The 22214-nt window shown below is 45.4% G+C and overlaps 1 protein-coding gene across 1 annotated transcript; it reads right to left on the bottom strand.

Moving 5' to 3' along the window:
* Window positions 1-7497: 7497 nt before the first annotated feature.
* LOC111960826 (solute carrier family 35 member E4-like) lies at window positions 7498-20770 on the bottom strand. Its single transcript, XM_070443260.1, has 4 exons — window positions 20593-20770; window positions 11960-12573; window positions 8574-9072; window positions 7498-7513 (listed from the first exon to the last, which is right to left on the bottom strand). The coding sequence occupies exons 2-4, from the start codon at window positions 12552-12554 to the stop codon at window positions 7498-7500; spliced, it is 1110 nt and encodes a 369-aa protein (XP_070299361.1). The 5' UTR covers window positions 12555-12573; window positions 20593-20770.
* Between the last annotated feature and the right edge of the window lie 1444 nt (window positions 20771-22214).

Genomic DNA, 22214 nt, shown 5'->3' with positions numbered 1-22214 from the left:
GGATGTTTTGGGGGGGAGAGGGGTACTAGTGAAAATAACTACTCAGGGCAAGGAGGAGGGAGGAGAACAGACTGAATCGTGGGACTGTGTCCTCCCTTCCCTTACTACTTCCTTCAAAACTCTTCTCCTCAATTGACTCTTATGTCATGTAAAACTTTATGAGGCTTAACTAGATAGATGACCATGTCTTTGTAATGACCCCATTTTGAACCAAAGCTGTTTATCAACTCAGGGGGGTGAGTGAAATGTTGTTTAGAGAGCCCTATATACAAATGATTTGAGAGTGAGGGAAAGGGTGAACTGCTGAGCAGAAGGGGGAGCAACAACACTACCTTATTCAGGCAAAAAAGCCAAGGAGTTGTTCAGCGACATCACTCTGAGCCAAGACATCTCTGTATGGGAAGAAAGAACACACACATATTTGGCAGAGAATTTAGATAGAAAAAATAATCTATTCTCATGATGTTATTTTCATACAACAAGGTTGACTGGGGGATGTTGAGGTCAAACATATCAGTAACCAGGGAAATAGCTCCACCATGTATGTGGCAAACTGAAAACAAATCATACAGTATTGTATACAGGTAGTCTGGCTATTTATTTTACTACAGTGTGTTTGGGCTGTTTGTTCTGTGTCTAGACATGCCATTGTCCATTTTGCTAAACTAAAATAAGACAGGAGACACATATGTTTTTGAACCAGTATATTTGAGCCAGCTTTCCATGATTGTAAAATCAATACAATAAAATAATTATTTACATGTAACGTTTCCAGACAACATCAACAGTATATACATAAGAGCCATACACTGTAAAGGCAGCATCTCCAAAACTCGTCAGTGCAATATGTGCGTTGCTCTGCCCTTATAGCCAGTCAAAGACAACCTCTGTGTGAACAAGCAGCCTGACTAGTCAAACCCAGAGTTGTCAAACTGACTCAGTCTGACAAATCAAACCCAGATCTGTGACGCTGGTACAGTTTAAATAGGTATTCTAAGGGCTGTGTGATTAAAAAGTATCTTATCATAAATTCAAAGTTGCTAAACAAAATTGGCCTTTCGATCAGTAGGCTATTTAACAAACAAATTATAACAGTTGACCAGTAGACAAACCGTGGTTGTGGGCAGACATGCTTTCAGCTATTTGATCTCGCTTCAACTGCCAACTTACTTAAGTCATTAAACAAATGGGCTGCAACAAACTATGTTGAAGACTGAGGTATTTAACTACCATCAATAACATGATCCTCTCAATAGAACTCTGTGTTACATTTTTGGGGAATGGCATTCATCTTATCTTCATTCAAATGACTAATTTATCAGGTTGAGGCTGGATACAAATCATTCTGTGTCTACTGCTGTGCATATGACAACATATTGGGGGAAAAACATCAGGCGGGTATAACAAAAAATATATAACAATTTACAAATAGTCTATCAAAATCTGAACTGGGGGGCTAAGTCTCACACCGGAAGGTTCTTTGACTGGGGAAGGAAGATTAGAAACATCTTCATTCAACATCTTCATAAGGTCCTTTCAGTAGCACTGGCCTTAAGATGGGTGTAATTGAATGACTGTATATGAATGGACAAAGCCATTGATCACGTGACACTATTCATTCCTATGTGAAGACTCAATAGCGCATTTGAAGCCAAATTAAGTCGGTTAAAGGGCCTCCCGAGTGTCTAAGGCACAGCATCACAGTGCTAGCTGTGCCACTAGAAATTCTGGGTTCGAGTCCAGACTCTGTCGCAGCCGGCCGCGATCGGGAGACCCATGGGGTGGCACACAATTGGCCCAGCGTCGTCCAGGTTAGGGGAGGGTTTGGCCGGCAGGGATGTCCTTGTCCCATCGCGCACTAGTGACTCCTGTGGCGGGCCGGGTGCAGTGCACGCTGACGCGGTTGCCAGGTGTACAGTGTTTCCTCCGACACATTGGTGCGGCTGGCTTCCGGGTTAAGTTGGCATTGTGTCAAAAAGCAGTGCGGCTTGGTTGGGTTGTGTTTCGGAGCACGCACGGCTCTCAACCTTCGCCTCTCCCGAGTCCGTACGGGAGTTGCAGCAATGAGAAAAGACTGTAACTACCAATTGGATACCACAAAATTGAGCAGAAAAAGGGGTACATTTATTTTATTTTAATTATGTCGGTTAAGATGGCGTCTCATGGAAACATATCATGTGCAGTTTGAGATACTCCAGGAAGTGACGTTGCAGGCTAGCTCAGTGCTGCTCCCTCGCAATGAGTAACTTTGAAGGCCGACGGGGGTACTGCAGGCTGCCATTAGCAACTAAATTATCTGGATAACTTCTTCTGTGTGTGATTTTAAAATAATAAATTCAAGAACATACAATAATAATATAAGCAGTTATTGTTACCATTTTTATTTAGACAAAGATTACCCACGAAGATTGTCATTTTCCCATACACTATAATAGAGGATCCTGTTTTCGGCAAACAATGCCTGCAGTACCGTGGTCAGCCTTGAACTTTGTGGCTTCAATGAAAGTGGGCCCTCGTTCTCCCCTGGTGTAAATACATCAGATTCGATTCCAACAGACAAAGATCTACAGTAACTTGTTGGAATGCAATCTCACGCCTGAGTCTGAGAGTTACGCTCGAACTCCAGTCACAGAACATACACTACCGTTCAAAAGTTTGGGGTCACTTAGAAATGTCCTTGTTTTTGAAAGAAAAGCACATTTTTTGTCCATTAAAATAACATCAAATTGATCCGAAATAGAGTGTAGACATTGTTAATGTTGTAAATAACTATTGTAGCTGGAAACGGCTGATTTTGTATGGAATATCTACATAGGTGTAACGGCTCTCTTTCGGTGAGTGAGTAGACCAAGGCGCAGCGGGTGATGAATACATAATACTTTAATGTAAGACGAAGACAGACACAAAATACACTTGACTAAATATACAAAATAACAAAACGAACTAGACAGACCTAAACTACGAACTTACATGAAACGAAGAACACATGAACAGGAACGACCGAGACAGTACCGTGTGGTGCAACAAACAGACACAGCGACAATCACCCACAAACAAACAGTGAGAACAACCTACCTTAATATGACTCTCAATTAGAGGAAAACGCAAAACACCTGCCTCTAATTAAGAGCCATACCAGGCAACCCAAAACCAACATAGAAACAGCAAACATAGACTGCCCCCAAAATCACGCCCTGACCATCACAACATACAAAAAGAAAAGGTCAGGAACGTGACAGAACCCCCCTCAAGGTGCGAACGCCGGGCGCACCAGCACAAAGTCAGGGAGGGTCTGGGTGGGCATCTGACCACGGTGGTGGCTCAGGCTCCGGACGCTGTCCCAACACCAATAGTCACTCCCCGTTTCTGTATCCCTCCAATGACCACCCTCAAACTAAACCCACCTAAGATGAAGGGGCAGCATCGGGATAAGGGGCAGCAGCTCCGGGATAAGGGGCAGCAGCTCCGGGCTGAGGGACTCCGGCAGCTCGGGCTGAGGGACTCGGCAGGTCCGGGCTGAGGGACTCCGGCAGGTCCGGGCTGAGGGACTCGGAGGTCCGGGCTGAGGGACTCGGCAGGTCGGCTGAGGGACTCCGGCAGGTCCGGGCTGAGGGACTCCGGCAGGTCGGGCTGAGGGACTCCGGCAGGTCCGGGCTGAGGGACTCCGGCAGGTCCGGGCTGAGGGACTACCGGCAGGTCGGGCTGAGGGACTCCGGCAGGTCGGGCTGAGGGACTCCGGCAGGTCCGGGCTGAGGGACTCCGGCAGGTCGGGCTGAGGGCTCCGGCAGGTCCGGGCTGAGGGACTCCGGCAAGGTCCTGGCTGAGGGACTCCGGCAGGTCCTGGCTGAGGACTCGGCAGGTCCTGGTGAGGGACTCCGGCAGGTCCTGGCTGGACGGCTCCGGCAGGTCCTGGCTGGACGGCTCCGGCAGGTCCTGGCTGGACGGCTCCGGCAGGTCTGGCTGGACGGCTCCGGCTGATCCGGTCTGGCGGAAGGCTCCGGCTGATCCGGTCTGGCGGAAGGCTCCGGCTGATCCGGTCTGGCGGAAGGCTCCGGCTGATCCGGTTGGGAAGGCTCGGCTGATCCGGTCTGGCGGAAGGCTCGGCTGATCGGTCTGGCGGAAGGCTCCGGCTGATCCGGTCTGGCGGAAGGCTCCGGCTGATCCGGTCTGGCGGAAGGCTCCGGCTAATCCGGTCTGGCGGAAGGCTCCGGCTGATCGGTCTGGCGGAAGGCTCCGGCTGAGCCGGTCTGGCGGAAGGCTCCGGCTGAGCCGGTTGGCGGAAGGCTCCGGCTGAGCCGGTCTGGCGGAGGCTCTGGCTGAGCCGGTCTGGCGGAAGGCTCTGGCTGAGCCGGTCTGGCGGAAGGCTCTGGCTGATCCGGTCTGGCGGAAGGCTCTGGCTGATCCGGTTGGCGGAAGGCTCTGGCTGATCCGTCTGGCGGAAGGCTCTGGCTGATCCGGTCTGGCGGAAGGCTCTGGCTGATCCGGTCTGGCGGAAGGCTCTGGCTGATCGGTCTGGCGGAAGGCTCTGGCTGATCCGGTTCTGGCGAAGGCTCTGTAGGCTCTTGGCAAGACGGGCGGCTTTGGCAGGCTCAGTGGCAAGACGGGCAGCTTTGCGGCTCATGGCAGACGGGCAGTTCAGGCGCCGTTGGGCAGACGGGCAGTTCAGGCGCCGCTGGGCAGACGGGCAAGTTCAGGCGCCGCTGGGTCAGACGGGCAGTTAGGCGCCGCTGGGCAGACGGGCAGTTCTGTAGGGAGGAGACGGGAGACAGCCTGGTGCGCGGTACCTGGACTGGAGGCACTGGCTGGAGACACGCACCATAGGGAGAGTGCGTGGAGGAGGAAAGGGCTCTGGAGATGCACTGGAAGCCTGGTGCATGGTGTCGGCACTGGTGGTACTAGGCTGGGGCGGGAAGGTGGCGCGGATATACCGGACCGTGAAGGAGGACACGTGCTCTTGAGCACCGAGCCTCCCCAACCTTACCAGGTTGAATGGTCCCCGTAGCCCTGCCAGTGCGGCGAGGTGGAATAGCCCGCACTGGGCTATGCAGGCGAACCGGGGAACACCACCTGTAAGGCTGGTGCATGTACGCCGGCCCGAGGAGACGTACTGGAGACCAGATACGTTGGGCCGGCTTCATGGCACTCGGCTCGATGCCCAACCTAGCCCTCCCAGTGCGGCAAGGTGGAATAGCCCGCTTGGGCTAAGCACGCCGTACTGGGGACACCGTGCGCTTTACCGCATAACACGGTGTCTGACCAGTACGACCGCCCTCTTACTCCAGGCAAGCCGGGGAGTTGGCTCAGGTATCCAACCCGGCTTCGCCACACTCCCCTTTAGCCCCCCCCCAAGAAATTTTTGGGTGTTACTCACCGGGCCTCCAGCCTTGCTTCCGTGCTGCCTCCTCATAAGTCGCCTCTCCGCTTTCGCTGCCTCCAGCTCCGCTTTGGGCGGCGGACGCTCCACTGGCTTGCCCAGGGTCCTTTACGTCCAGGATCTCTTCCATGTCCAATCCTCCTTTTCCCACTGCTGCTGTCGTGGCTGTCCGTTAACCGCTGCTTGATCTGGGTTTGGTGGGTGATTCTGTAACGGCTCTCTTTCGGTGAGTGAGTAGACCAAGGCGCGACGGGTGATGAATACATAATACTTTAATGTAAGACGAAGACAGACACGAAATACACTTGACTAAATATACAAAATAACAAAACGAACTAGACAGACCTAAACTACGAATTACATGAAACGAAGAACACATGAACAGGAACGACCGAGACGAGACGTACGTGTGGTGCAACAAACACAGACACAGCGACAATCACCCACAAACAAACAGTGAGAACAACCTACTTAATATGACTCTCAATTAGAGGAAAACGCAAAACACCTGCCTCTAATTAAGAGCCATACCAGGCAACCCAAAACCAACATAGAAACAGCAAACATAGACTGCCCACCCAAAACTCACGCCTGACCATCACACACATACAAAACAACAGAAAACAGGTCAGGAACGTGACAATAGGTGTACAGAGGCCCATTATCAGCAACCATCACTCCTGTGTTCAATGGCACGTTGTGTTAGCTAATCCAAAAAAGTTTATAATTTTAAAAGGCTAATTGATCATTAGAAAACCCTTTTGAAATGTTAGCACAGCTGAAAACTGTGGTGCTGATTAAAGAAGCAATAAAACTGGTCTTCTTTAGACTAGTTGAGTATCTGGATCATTAGCATTTGTGGGTTTGATTACAGGCTCAAAATGGCCAGAAACACTTTAATTATTTTCTTCTGAAAATCGTCAGTCTATTCTTGTTCTAAGAAATGAAGGCTATTCCATGTGAGAAATTGCCAAGAAACTGAAGATCTGGTAACAATGCTGTGTACTACTCCTTCATAGAACAGCACAAACTGTCTCTAACCAGAATAGAAAGACGAGTGGGAGGCCCGGTGCATAACTGAGCAAGAGGACAAGTACATTAGCGTGTATAGTTTGAGAAACAGACGTCTCACAAGTCCTCAACTGGCAGCTTCATTAAATAGTACCCGCAAAACACCAGTCTCAACGCAACAGTGAGAGGCGACTCCGGGATGCTGGCCTTCTAGGCAGAGTTGCAAAGAAAAAGCCATATCTCAGACTGGCCAATAAAATTAAAGAACACAGACACTGGACAGAGGAACTCTGCCTAGAAGTCCAGCATCCCGGAGTCGCCTCTCCACTGTTGACGTTGAGACTGGTGTTTTGCGGGTACTATTTAGAGTTTTTCTATCAAAAACAAGTACATTTCTAAGTGACCGCAAACTTTTGAACGGTAGTGTACATTAGCTGGCCAAGTGACAGACCAGTTGACTAGACCTCCAGTTACTGAGTGACTTCTGACAGATGTCAGTGCTCTGGACACATCATGTAAGAGCTTTCCAACTTCAATTAAATCGTTTTAGTTTCTGATCAAGGTCAATTCTGGTAAGAGACATACTACAGCTTTTGTATTCAATTTAGTAGGTGGCAAAACAGAAATCCAATAACAACTTCCTCTTTGTCCTGTGTAAGAATCATAAACAGGACAAAAAATAGTGTTGCTTACAGAAGAAAAAAAAAAGAAGAAAATACCATTGCATCATAAATATTCAAAAGTGCAAATGAAGTTACAATAACACTGTCCAGCAGAGGTCAGTTATAAAGACTAAATGTAAAGGTTGAAAACAGTGGCACACTCTGAGTGGAGAAGACATTTCTGTTCGAGTGGCGGTAAGGAGAGGATGATGAAATACTTTTTATGGAGTGTGCTAAAGATGAGTGAGACTCCTTAGAGAGTGGATAGGCCTTATAATAGACATTTGCTGCAGTGAGAACTGCTGTAAAGGTAGGAGGTTATTAAACTGATTATAATAGGTTCCTATTATTAAGAGGAAATGAAGGGAAATACAATAAGGGGTCGTTGACTGGGACAAGGTGGCTGCCCTCAGATCTATGCCTCACTATGCAGTAGATTAACATTGTGGCTTACTGGCCGCCATGCCTACAAACAGCCAGGAGAAATTATATGCTGAACCTGTTAGCTTGAATGTTTCCACCATTGTAAACTTCATCTAGACAAAAGCTATAGCACTATAACAAATGCGGAACCCCCATTTTAAGATCCCCAAATAAAAAGCTGCCAGAAAACCTCTTTCCTACTGATAAGAGACCAGGGGAAGGTTAGGTAACAGTACCATACGTTTTAAAAACGTTTTTTGTTGTTGTGCCCATCCATATGAGGAGTGTTCCTTGTCCTTCCCACCCAACCATCCCACTGAGCACTCACTCAGAGAGAACATTTTCACAGTGGAGTAGTGTGAGTAACAGTGCGTGATATCTCATAAGATATATCACATAGTTTGTGTGCTCATGCATGCATACCAGTATGTGTGCATGTATGGGTATTAGAACAGTACAAACTAAACTGTCACTTTCCTAAAGGCATCTGTTTTTTTAGTCAGCTGGCCTAGACTGACTTCTGTTCCATGAGACCATGGCTAAAATAAATACATTGGCACAGTGAAGAGGTAAAAACAACCCAACCAAACAAGTTCTGTCACTCATGTCGTCATCATCAACTATGACATCATGAACCACCTAACTAACCCTAAGGGCAGGAAAGCCTATTCTCTCTCTCTCTCTCTCTCTCTCTCTCTCTCTCTCTCTCTCTCTCTCTCTCTCTCTCTCTCTCTGCTCTCCTCTCTCTCTCTCCTCCTCTCTCCTCTCTCCTCTCTCTCTCTCTCTCTCTCTCTGCTTCTCTCTCTCTCTCTCTCTCTCTCTCTCTCTCTCTCTCTCTCCCTCTCTCTCCTCTCCTCCTTCTCTTCTGTCTCTCGTCTCCTTCTCTCTCTCTCTCTCTCTCTCTCTCTTCTCTCTCTCTCTCTCTCTCTCTCCTCTCTCTCTTCTCTCTCTCTCTCTTCTCTCTCTTCTCCTCTCTCTCGTCTCTCTCTCTCTCTCTCTCTCTCTTCTCTTTTTCTCCCCCTCCTCCTCTCTCCATCTCCGTCTCTCTCTCTCTCTCTACTCCTCTCTCCTCTCCAGTCCACATCCTTGTCCCCTCTGCTTGCCGCCAAGCGTCTACCCTCTCCCTCTGTTCTTGGGGGGGCGGTTGGAATGGGCCAGCAATATCCTCCTCCCTCACTCGGCTGAGCTCCCTGGCATTAGCTCGCCGTGCATCCAGGTAGTTGGAGATGAACTCAGAGTTCTGGTAGATGAGCATGCCAGAGAGAGTAAGAGCCACACCGGCACAGCTGAGCGCTGACATCTCGTTGCCGAACAGCAGCTGGGAGAGCAGCAGGTTGCCCACCACGCTCAGGTTCCCCAATATGTGCAGGGTGACGGCGGAGGTGAGGGTGATGATGCAGCAGCTGGCCAGGTTGTACATGACAGAGCCCAGGCAGCTGAGCAGAATGAAGAGCCACAGGTTGTGGTCGTAGTGCATTGGAGACTCCAGCACGGCCCAGTTCTCCAGGGCCAGAGCAGCTACGGCCAGGATGCAGAAACTGGGGATAGACATCAGGTACAGCAGGAACACAGAGTTGATTTTCTCCTCCTGGAGCAAGATACCTGAGAGACACACACAAAGAAAAGCATTTAAATATAATCTACATAGAGAGAAGCAGAATACACACAAAAGTAGGCTTAAATACAAAGTAGTCTCATGACAGGATTTGGATAGATTTGGTTTTGGGTGGCGGGATTAAATACAAAGATAAGAGAGGATAGAGAGAAATAAAACCTAATCATACAAAACAACACTGTAGTTCCACATTCATATCACTGAGATGTGTTATATTTGTGAAACAACACGTCAGATAATTGCATGGATACCAAGGGAGTGAGCCGCCTGTAGCAAAATAACAAGACACGTGCACCACTGATATGTGTCATATAAAGTAAACAAGTGAGACCTTTACGAGGGTAGTTTGAAAATAGCTGCTGAAACACGACACGACACCATCCAACTACATTGGTATTTCAGGGTGGTGGTTCTGAGAGTAGAAAATCCAGACCAAGAGTCATTATTTTAACATAAGGTCAAATCTGCCATGGTCAGAACATGGAAATGTCATAGGTTTGTTTAATTAGAATGGATTTCACATCATGAGACTAGCAGGTTCATTATCAGTACAGCACTATACAGTACACTAACAAAACAAGTAGAGAAAATATATGAACAAATTCATACTGTTCAAATACAGGAACGAAATTAAGGAAGTCTCGAGAGTTTTAATCTATATATTTCATAGCTGTCTATTTACCACCACAAACCGATGCTGGAACTAAGACATAAACAAATGAGAAAATGCTCATCCAGATGCATTATTTTCCACCATAATTTGCAAATAAATTCATTAAGAATCCTACAATGTGATTTTCTGGATTTTTTTTCTAATTTTGTCTGTCATAGTTGAAGTGTACCTATGATGAAAATTACAGGCCTCTCTCATCTTTTTAAGTGGGAGAACTTGCACAATTGGTGGCTGACTAAATACTGTTTTGCCCCACTGTACGTTTTAGCTTAGACCATATTTTACATCATCTGAGGTGTTTGTGTTATGCCTGCCATCAGATGAGACACAGCATACTCTTGAATACAGGGTGAGTGTCATGTTTTGGCTGATAATGTACTAAAATGTGAAAAAAGTTGAAATGTAAACTTTCAAATGGTATAGTACCACAAAGATGGTTGGAGGTCTACAACCATCATTAAATTATCATAAAAGCATAGCCTACCCTATTCCCCACTAAAATGTACTGCACACAACAAACCACCGAACATATTCAAAATAGTATTGTAGGCCTACGTAAATCCATGACTCTTATATTTACCATGCGACTCACATAGACCTACACATAATAAACCATAGACCTATAATTAAAAGACTATGAGACTAGAACATAATTGAAATTTCAACTTTCAAATGATACCACAAAGATGGTTGGAGGTCTACACATCAAAGAACGTTGACTTGAGTGAGAATATCCATTGTTATAAATTAAACTATCAATCTTCCATTGGAAACCTATTGAAATCCTAGAAATATAGATAATAGGATAGACTATTATAGATTCCCATTCAAGTTGACATTCAACGGTGGGTGGACCATCAGCCATCTTACTGGTAGTAATTTTAAGTTTCAATTCAATTTAAATGTCAATTGTGTAGCAGCTAAATTGTAGCAAAGATTGTCTATTATGCAGTATTAACAAGAAATTCGAGTGACTGCTCTAGCAATGGAAATACATGTCCTCAAACATAGAAAGCAGGCGAGAGGAGGCGAGATCAGGTGGGACCATTCTAGCCAATGAGAGGGCAGATATGTGTGTGAATACCAGGCCAAAGAGATTACTCATCTTTCTATGTGTGCCATTATAGCATGGGCGGTGCCATTGAAGCTAGCTATCTCCATTTTAAACAAGTAAATTTTCTTCTCCATTTGCTGATTGCTCCCAACTCATAGGAATCCCCACCCAGTGGACTACTTTAAAATGGGGGAAGTCCTCAACGGCAATGTCCATGCTAAAACAGATTATATCCATGATGAGTCCTCTATCTCTCTCTCTATGACAACAGGCACAATTCCAACAATGTTTCTTTCAAAATGCCACGTGCATCCACCTATATCAGTGCATTTGTAACTAACAACCAAACCATTACAAAACTTATATTTGCTCAAATAAGCCTCACATAGCAAATTAGCAATTACATTTTCCTTTGACCAAATACAACACTCTTTCACTGACCATACAAAACTTCCTCACTTCGTGGGCTTATTTTTTTGGACAGATTTTGGGTGGAGTAAAACCTTTCTCTTCGTGTCTTCTGATTGCAGGGGTCTGAAGGGATAGGTCCATTCTATGAATTATATTTCTATGATTGAAATTATACTCAAGAGTATGCTGTCTCTCAATCGATGATGGGCACTACACAAATACTTCAGATGATGAAAAATAGGATCTAAGCTACAACATTTGTGAAAATGAGAAACATCTGAGTTTACACGTTTTTAGATAATTGACGTTAAAACTTAAAATTATATATTTATTTTTTAATATTTCTAGAAATCATAAAATAGTTTGACAACCCTGTTTGTAAACTTTCAAATTATATCAAACTGAATCTTTTTCAGTGATGAAGACATGGACGTCTCATGGTAGGGTAGGGTATGCAAAATGGGTAATCTTTGAACACCTCCATCTCCTAAATGTTTTGGCATTCAGGCCAAAAATGTAACTTTCTGACCACTTCCACCATCGGCAAACATGTAAGAAAGGTTATGTTCAAATCAAAAGTCAGAAAGTGACTGAAATCCTTAGGAACGACCCCTAGGGCTACAACAGAAGTCTATTATACAGAAGTTATTATACAACATTTATAAAGTGACCATCATCAGAGATGCAACATAACAACTATCATAAAGACAATTTGAAGGTAGCAGCTGTGACTCACCTTGCTGGATGGTTTTGACACCTCTCAACATTGTTGCAGCGAATACAAAGAAGCAGCCTGTCTGGTCATACTGGACCTCGCCCATGATGCTGAACGAGGCTCCCAGACAGATGGGCATCATGGCTGTGTATTTGAGGATGTGGTGTTGCTTGCCCAGGATCAGAGTGGAGATGGCCAGGGTGAAGATTGGCGTGGTGGTGTAGATCATTTGGGCAAATGACAGCTGGACATAGTTTAGACCCATGTTGCCAAATGCGATGCTGGCACAAAATGTCAAGCTCAATAGAAACACCTTGCATTTGGCGCTGGTGGTAAGGTCCTTCTGGTTGTCAACCCCACCGTTTTGCTGGAGAATTCGCAGTTTAATAAGCCCATAGTCCACCACTATCGCTGTCAACATGTGCAGGGCCGACAGCAGTAAGGGGTACCTGAAGTTGTACACTGCAAAAATCCATTTGTTAAGACTGGAGATGGTTGTCCCCGTCACAAGCCAGACAACGACAGCGGACAGAAGGTGCAACATCTCCGCCTGTGGCCTTTTCCCAGTCTCGCGCCAGGTCGCCTCGCATTTAGAGAGGCCATCGGTGCTAATCATGTTGGTTTCATCCTCGTTTCTGTAAGGCAAACACATCTTGACTTGGTTAAGCAATAATTAGCCAACTAAACTCCACTCCATGATTCACGATGGAGTTGAGCAGTGACTGTGTGGGCGGACTGGAGCTCCAACGTCACATAAAATTAAGTTTTTATCAAAACATTTATTTTTATTTTTATCAAAACATCAAAACACAGCATTGTTCTGTGTAATTGCGGGCTATTCTTTGGGTGCTGAAAACAGTAGTTTTTGATAAAAACTTAATTTGTCATTCAATCTTCTCGGAGGAAGAAAGTATTCACACCCCTTCACTTTTCCCACATTTTGTTGTGTTAGAAAGTGGGATGAAAATGGATGAAAAAATTTTAAAAATATAAATGATCTACACAAAAAATTCTAACATTTGTAAAAAAAAAAAAAAAATATGAAAAATAAAACACTAATATATCTTGATTACATAAGTATTCAACCCCCTGAGTCAATACAGGTTAGAATCACATTTGGCAGCGATTACAGCTGTGAGTCTTTCTGGGTAAGTCTCTAAGGGCTTTGCACAACTCGATTGTACAATATTTGCACATTATCCTTTAACAAATTATTCAACCTCTGTCAAGTTGGTTGTTGATCATTGCTACACAGCCATTTCCAAGTCAATTTAGGACAAAACGGTTACTAGGCCACTCAGGAACATTCCAACATTTTTAAAAACATAATTCCTTTATGAGGAACTTTATGAGTCAAAATGCAAGCCGAGTGCAATTCTCTGCAGGACGCGGGAGATCAAGTGCACCTACAATGTATTGTGTGACATCAATTCAATGCATGGGCGGAGAAAAGTTATAGTGGGCAAAGTTCGATTTCCAATACTAAAAATGATAGGCTCATTACATTGACTGGAAATAAATGGGCAAGACAAAATACTTAAGTGCCTTTGAATGGAGTATGTTAGTAGTTGTGTTAGTTTGTGTCAAGAACTGCACCGCTGCTGGGTTTTTCACGCTCAGTTTCCCGTGTGTCAAGAATGGTTCACCATCCAAAGGACATCCAGCCAACTTGACAAAACTGTGAGAAGCATTGGTGTCAACATGGCCAGCATCCCTGTCGAATGCTTTCGACACATTGTAGAGTCCATGCCCCAACGTATTGAGGCTGTTCTGAGGCTGTTCTGAAGCTGTTTAACTCAATATTAGGGAAAGGGGATACCTAGTTAGTTGCACAACTGAATGCATTCAACTAAAATGTGTCTTCCGCATTTAACCCAACGCCTCCGAATCAGAGAGGTGTGGAAGGTGTTCTTAATGTTTTGTACACTCGGTGTAGTGGCGACCCGTCATTCAGGGCAGGTGGAGTTGCCTGTTTTGTATGTTATTTTGGAATTAATAGGTGTCACATATCAGTTTGCAAAGAATGTAAAATAAAATAAAAAACATTGAGTTAATAAAGCCACATACAAACATGGTCTCTTTTTTGTTTTCTTGAAAATTCAAGCCCATTGGGTGCTGCTATAGAGTTACATTAGGAGTGCCCATCCAAGAAGGCGCAAGGCAAACACCACATACAACAACACACCACTCCAACGAGGGACCACGAGCAGACGCACTGTGAGTGGAATTAATTACTCTCACAGCAAGACCAGCAGCAGCTACCCTCCTGTACAAGATGAGAGAGAAACCCGTTCTTCTTCCAGAACAGTCGTAATGTTCCTGAAGCTGATAGGAGAGGGAATGGAGAAGTTGACACGGGAGATACTGGAGCTATCGGATGAGCTAAATTAATCCGCTTCAATTGGTCCCAAACAGTTCAAGTCACTAACTACCCAGGCACTCGCAACAATGAGGATGGAGCCTCACCTTCATTAATAATGGCCAACTCACCGGCCCCCCATAGCAGGCGCATCTCGACTAGTCAGCCTGAGTGGGCACAGCTGATGTCAACCAAAGATGATAAACTGCAGTCACAAAGGCAGTGTGATAAGATAGAGCAGCTCATTGAAAACCTTAGGATCAGAGGGCTCTCCTTCTCAGACCAGTCATCCTCATCATCATCATCTACTCAGTCAACCCCTCGACATCGTGAGTCATCGCACTAGCGAAACCGGTCGACTTCTCATTTCAGAACTCGGAGCCCTAAAGCGTCACCCAGAGGGCTGACTTCACGTCAGCCCTAACCTAACCGCTGCGGTCAGCCTACAGCTGATCGTAGTCGTCAGCCCACAACTGATTGCGCCGTCGCGACTACTCACCTGACCGTTACGGTCAGCCTACACCTGATTGCCGTCATCAGCCCACACCTGACTGTCACCGCCGCGACTACTCACCTGACCGACGCTGCTGCGACTACTTACCTACGCCTGATTGTCGTTGTAAATCCTCAACTGATTGCCATTGTCAGCCCACGTCTGACTGTTGCCCCCGCAACTACTCACCTGACTGTCACCACCGCGACTACTGACTTGACCATTGTCATCACCCCTCACCTGACCACCGCCACTGCGACTACTCGCCTGACCGTCGCCGCCCGGCCTACTCACCTGATCGTTATTGGCACTCACCTGTCCGCTACCGCACACCTTCTCCACCCAGCCGGGAGTGCGTCTACCGTGGACCAACTCCTACCATCCCCAACTTCATCAATGAAGACCCACAAGAGTTTGCGAGGCTGAAGTTGGCCCTCAACAATGTGCTGCCTGTAGAGCAGCTAGGCCTCCTAGGCAATCCTGAGGACTTGGCACTTTGTACGGTGCGTCAAGATATCCTAGTCGTCCATGGAGCTTCTGTGTGAGTGGCCCCTGTTAGTCAACCAAACAGGTCCTTTGACATCCACAGAGCCTTCACAGCTGAAGAGTTGGGCGTTGCACCGCATACCTACCCGGACAAAGCTGTTCAGAAAAGATATTGGCACCTCAAAGACCTCTTCAACCGCTGGATCAGGTGCAGTCGTTAATGCACATCAGATCAGACTATCCCCATCTAATCACCCCAACAGAACCAGTGCATTTGGGTCACCCTGCCAAAGCTGCCACCATCAAGACTCAGCTCAGATGGACCCTTTATTTCACTACGCAAATCAGTTAAGAACAAATTCTTATTTACAATGACAGCCTACCGGGGAACAGTGGGTTGGTTAACTTCTCTTGGGTAGGGGGCAGCATTCAGAATTTTGGATGAAAAGCATGCCCAAAGTTTTCATTGGGAAACCAGATTTCTAAGGGACCTTCTTGCAGTTCCTACCACTTCCACTGGATGTCAACAGTCTTTAGAAATTGGTTGAGGTTATTCCTTTGTGTAATGAAGAAGTACGGCCATCTTGAAGGAGGGTCACTCGAAGTGTCCTGTTTGTTAGAAGCGCATGACCAGAAAGCTAGCTACAGTTGGTTTTAGTCCTGTATTGAACACAGATCATCCCGTCTTCAATTTGATCGATTATTTACGTAAAAAAATACCTAAAGTTGTATTACAAAAGTAGTTTGACATTTTTTGGCAAAGTTTACAGGTAACCTTTGAGATATTTTGTAGTCACGTTTCACAATTTGGAACCGGTGTTTTTCTGGATCAAACGCGCCAAATAAATTGACATTTTGGATATATATCGAAGGAATTAAACGAAATTAACCCAATTGTTTATGGGACATATTGGTGTGCCAACAACAGAAGCTCGTCAAAGGTAAGGCATGAATTACATTTTTATTTCTGCGTTTTGTGTCGCGCCTGCAGGGTTGAAATATTCTTCTCTCTCTTTGTTTACAATGGTGCTATCCTCAGATAATAGCATCGTTTGCTTTCGCTGAAAAGCCTATTTGAATTCTGACATGTTGGCTGGATTCACAACCAGTGTAGCTTTAATTTGGTATCTTTCATGTGTGATTTAATGAAAGTTAGATTTTTATAGTAACTTTTATAGTAATTAATTTGAATTTGGTGCTCTGCATTTTCTGTCTTTTTGCCAAGTGAGAGGGTAGCGTCACGCCTAAACTCAGATTTTTGGATATAAATAGGAACTTTACCGAACAAAACATACATGTATTCTGTAACATGAAGTCCTATGAGTGTCATCTGATGAAGATCATCAAAGGTTAGTGATTAATTTTATCTCTATTTCTGCTTTTTGTTACTCCTCTCTTTGGCTGGAAAAAATGTATTTTTCTGTGACTTGGCTCTAACATAATCGTTTGGTGTGCTTTCGTCGTAAAACCTTTTTGAAATCGGACACTTTGGCTGGATTTACAACAAGTGTATCTTTAAAATGGTGTAAAAWAMTTGTATGTTTGAGGAATTTAAATTATGGGATTTCTGTTGTTTTGAATTTGGCGCCCTGCAGTTTCACTGGCTGTTGACAAGGTGGGACGCTACCGTCCCACATACCCTAGTAAGGTTAACTGCCTTGTTCAGGAGCAGAACAACAGATTTTTACCTTGTCAGCCCGGGGATTCGATCCAGCAACCTCCTGGTTACTGGCCCAATGCTCTAACCACTAGGCTACCTGCCACCCCTTCAAGGGTCTTCAAAGGGTCTTCAAACTTCCACAGATGTCTCAGGTCACACTGCTAAGGTGTTACGTCAAGTATTCACGTCTTCAGTGATGCCTCAGAACATGTGTACGGTGCCGTCGCGTACCTCCGTACTGAAGACACCAATGGACGGCTCCAAGTGGCATTCCTTGCAGCAAGATCAAGAGTGGCCCCAAAACGAGAACAGTCAATGCCAAGACTCAAGCTCTGTGCTGCACTCACCGGTGCCCAGCTGGCCGTGGTCATCAGAAAAGAACTCACCTTGGAAATCCATGAGGTCATGTGCTGGTCGGATTCTACAACAGTCTTAACCTGGCTACAGTCAGACTCCTGTAGGTAGAAAGTATTTGAAGGCACAAGAGTCACAGAACAACAGGAGCTCACGGACCCCCAGGCCAGGCATTACATGGACACGGAGAGAAATTCAGCTGACGATATCACACGCGGCAAGACGCTGTCTCAGCTTTCAGAACACAACCTTTGGAGTCCAGGTCCTCCATTCCTGTGGCAGGCCCAGTCATCCTGGCTGAGAAGACCAGACCAAGTACCCCCTGACGAAGCAGAGGAGCTGTGAAAGCCTACCATCTGTGGGCTCCTGTCAGCGGACACCAAGTCGTCTCTCCCTGATGTTGCCCAGTTCAACACTTTCCATGAGCTGGTGGAAGCCAGAGTTGCTACACGGGGCAGCCAGTAGTGCCGACAGCCCTTCAGTCTACAATTTCAAGCAAGCAGCAACTCAAAGTACTCAGACATGCTCAGTCTGAGATCTTTGCAGAGACTTCTCCCTACTAGAAGCAGGCAAGCCAATCCCTCTGAGCAGCTGTCTGGTGACGCTGACACCGGAGCGTGACAACGACACCAGACTGATTCGTGTTTGAGGTCGTCTTCAGAGGTGTGACCTGTTGGGCCTTGACGTTCTTCACCCAGTGGTTCTGGACCCAGGTCATCCGCTCACCAGGTTGTTGATCAAGAAATATGATGAGCAGCTGAGGCACCCGGGCCCAGAGAGGGTGTCCGATCGAGGAACAAATTTCAAGGGAGGGGAGCGAGAACTACACAAGGCCTTCATGACTCTCCACCAACAGCTGGAACAGTTAGCCAGTCAGAAGATTACCAAATATATGAATTATTAATTTTTAAATGCTGATTACTTCACTTTGCCATTATCATTCACTTGATGATAAGACATGCAGGGCCGGCTCTAACCTTTTGGGGGCACTAAGCTAGATTTGATTGGGGGGCCCCACCACCAAGCGGAGAGAAACATTTATGTTTTAAAGTACATTTCCTGTAGTTCTACACATTTTGCCATGGGGCGGAGAAAATATTCTGCAATTTTATAACACATTTCATGCAATTCTACACATTTTGCCATGACTTGTGCTATCTTAATATCTGAGTGAGAGAGACAAACAAAATCAATGGGGGCCCCGTGGAGGTCAGGGCACCTGGGCACATGCCCTGTGTGCCAGCTCGGTATTCGACCATGATTACTACTGTACAAGTTTAGATAAATGGCTAGACTAACTTACCAAACTACAAATTGTTAGCTGACATGGCCAATTAACTGACTGTCAGGGACTTACAAAAGAAGAGAAAAACTGCTGATGCACAACCACATTTCAAACTTGCACCTTGTGTATTCTACTATTCTAAAAGCCAATTTAGGCTTGATCCAAACATGTGGTCGGAGGCTTCGTATGGAGGGTGTGATGCAATTGCGGAGCCATGCAGAGGCCAGATCAAGCTCTGTACCGCATCGCCGTGCGCCTCTCAAATTTTGTAACAATGCGGAGGGCTCCGTATTAACATGATTGGTTGATGGTAGGTGGGGGCGGTACATCCTGTAATAACAGGAACTTCCTTGACAACTCCCTTCACAATAGCTCTGCTAATTGCAAGAAGTATGAAAGCCCTGAAGTCTACATCACAGTATTCATTTTATCTTTATTTAACTAGGCAAGTCAGTTAAGAACAAGTTCTTATTTTCAATGACAGTCTAGGAACAGTGGGTTAACTGCCTTGTTCAGAACGACAGATTTGTACCTTGTCAGCTCAGGGACTTGATCTTGCAACCTTTCGGTTACTAGTCCAACGCTCTAACCACTAGGCTACGTGCCCTGCCCTCCCAAGGCTGCCTGCCGTCCCAAGGCTACCTGCCGCCCCAAGGCTACCCTGCCACCCTAAGGCTACCCTACCCGCCGCTGTACGGCCACTTCAGACGTCGGATTGACCATGAAAAGCATTTTACTCTCAACAGTAAGTTGAGACCCGACTGAGTTCCTAAAAAAAATATTATATATATAAATGTGGGTCAGGGGGCCCCATAGCGGCCGGGGGCCCTACGCGACCGTTTATGTCGCTTATGCCTGGAGCCGGCCCTGAAGATATTATTGGGGTGGTCCCTGGGTCACCAGTTTGCCTGGGAGGAGGATTCCTGGGCAAGAAAAGGTTTAAGACCCATACCTTTGAAAACTGCTGACTCTTCTACTTCCTCTACAGGTGTGTCTGTAATTGGTTACAATTTCAAATCCAAAAGTTATGACAGAGAAAAGTTTCCAAAGAGTATTACATTCGCTACATTCAACTGCATAGCCAGCGGTGGAGATGCTGTAAATCTTTTTGCCTGAGCTGGCCCTGCAAATTGATATCTGTCCATATCTGTCAGCTAATACAGGACTATTAAAGTTCCCAGTGCCCATTTTTTTTATTAATATATATTTTTTTATTCCGATTTTTCAGGGGGCACCATTACTTCCTGCGGCTATATTTAGCTGGCTACATATCTCCTACTGTTGTTAGCCAGAATGAAGTCGCCAGTCAGGAATGTAAGCAAGCCTCCGCTCTAGCAGCTGCTGTCGCAAGTAGCTATCAAAGATGAATTCATGCGAGGGGTCTCATGATTAATAGTAGCAGAACTACGACGATTAATTTAACCCACTCAACATCTAGGATACACATGAGACATGAATCAGAAGGGGGTAATTGTTCACTTCATTGACCGTGGGTCATTACGATGCAAATAAATTGTTGTCAGCCCCGCAGAGTCCTACACAGCGTATTTAGTGCACGGATCTAGCGTCATCATGCTTTGCTATCATCCAGTGCGATCGCAGTGTAGAAAATCATGACGTGTCTATCAACTGAAGTTATTATAACCTACCCTGTTCTACCCGTATACATAGGGCGGCAGGAAGCCGTCCCAACGGTTAAGAGCGTTGGACCAATACCAGGAAGGTCGCTTGTTCAAATCCCCGAGCCGAGTAGGTAAAACATCTGTCGATGTTCCACGGAGCAAGGCACTTAACCCCAAATGCTCTGGATAAGAGCGTCTGCTAAATGATGTACATGTAAACCTAAAACAAAGTCGGAATAAAATATTAGACCTGATAAACGACGAAACACAGAATCGTCAGCTACCACTGCAATGACAGACCAGATTAAACACTAAGTGAAACATCCTCACCATACGCACATTTAACATCACGCGGCAGCATAACGCTATTGCCTATGCTTTTTGATTACATTTACCTCTTTCTTTGTGGATCTTTGGCTTGGTAACATCACAAAAACATCCCGGGCGCACATAGCGGAATGCCTGTCTGCCTCGTTATCGTCCGATCAGCTGTGCGGTTCACGTCACTGCAATCACCCTCTCTTCATTCACTGGGACAGTCACTAAGAAAAGATGACCTCGGCTAGGACAAAAGCTGACAGCGGAAGAAGAAGCATTACTCTATTATGCAGTGTAAGCACACATGGCACACCTCTAAAGGCGTTTTTATATAACACTTCATAAAGCATGTCTGCACAAATTTGAATTACATATAACCTAAACAGAGCACTCAATGTACACAGTGAACAAATGTTGACCTACCGCTGACTATTAAAAAACAAACAGTCCACCAACGCAAATATAGCTTATGGGGAAGAAATCACAGTGAGAGATTGTTCCCCTCTCACACCCACCCTGCTCTCCCACCCCCAAGTGAGGAGTTGTAGTGTGAAGTATGCATGAGTAGGACACTTTTTGGTAGATTGCTATGTAGACAATCAGAATCAGTTATTTAAGTGATGTGTATTTCCATTAATTAATGATGAAACAACTTGATAATGTATTATTCAGTGGATGCTACAACCCCTAAAACAACATCAGACCCATACTTTTGCTAAAGGGTCTCTTTCAGTGAGACACTTTAGTAAACTAACTGGGACACTATTTTCTCATTAGAAATACATTAGTGTCCCACTTCACCTCACACTTGTTACGAATTCATCAATACGACTTTGTAGAAGCTTGTAGATAACACACTGTGAGGGAATACACTCCTATTTAACTAGTCTGTGACTCACTGAAAAACTTTCCTGGTCAGAGTAATAAGGCAACCTCACAGAGTCAACACACACAGGAACTTTATTGCCAAACAGGGGTATGGACATGGAAATGGCTTTTACCCATGAACTCCATGAACACACTGCCATATATCCTCCTCTGATCTTGCACTGGAAGGTTAAAGACGATTGGCAATATGTTCTATTTATAGGGCTAGCCAGTGCAGGACCAGCTAGATGTCCTTAACCAATCAGAGGGTGCATGATCAGCTCATGTATAGAGTGTGGGGAAAGTGGGCACCAGCTGATTTAGCTGAGACCACTGGCCATGCCCTGATCGATATCTCCTCACGTGAGGAGAGCTAGACTCAGCGGAGCCAGCCAAACATAAACAGATGTGCACATAAACAAGTAGAAATGTGAAATAGGGTCCTGTAATGCCCTCAACAGGGGGAATTCTGGACACACTCTGTTTTTACAATTTTATGACAATAACCTTTAACTAAACCATCTCCATGACCTTGGAAAATATATTTGGGGACATTCCAAGGTCTTGGTGAAAATCTAACTAAAGGAGTTTGCACAGCTTTTACTTGATTCTGAAACACCTCTACTATCCCCCAAATTCTGTCCCCTTTCATAAATGTACCCTCTTTTCTATCCTCCCTTTGTTATTACATCTCATTGTGCTTCCTTTCCTACCCTTGTTATTCCTCTCTAATTTCTTCCACGGTCATCCTATGCTGTTTATTTGCTATATAACATCTACAATTGTTTCAGAGATCTTATGAACAACTAAAACAACATATTTCAATGTATTT

Source organism: Salvelinus sp. IW2-2015, linkage group LG4q.1:29 (assembly GCF_002910315.2).
Source record: "Salvelinus sp. IW2-2015 linkage group LG4q.1:29, ASM291031v2, whole genome shotgun sequence".
Taxonomy (NCBI): domain Eukaryota; kingdom Metazoa; phylum Chordata; class Actinopteri; order Salmoniformes; family Salmonidae; genus Salvelinus; species Salvelinus sp. IW2-2015.
Note: the sequence above shows the minus strand (reverse complement) of the source record. Positions and strands in the feature narration are given on the sequence as shown.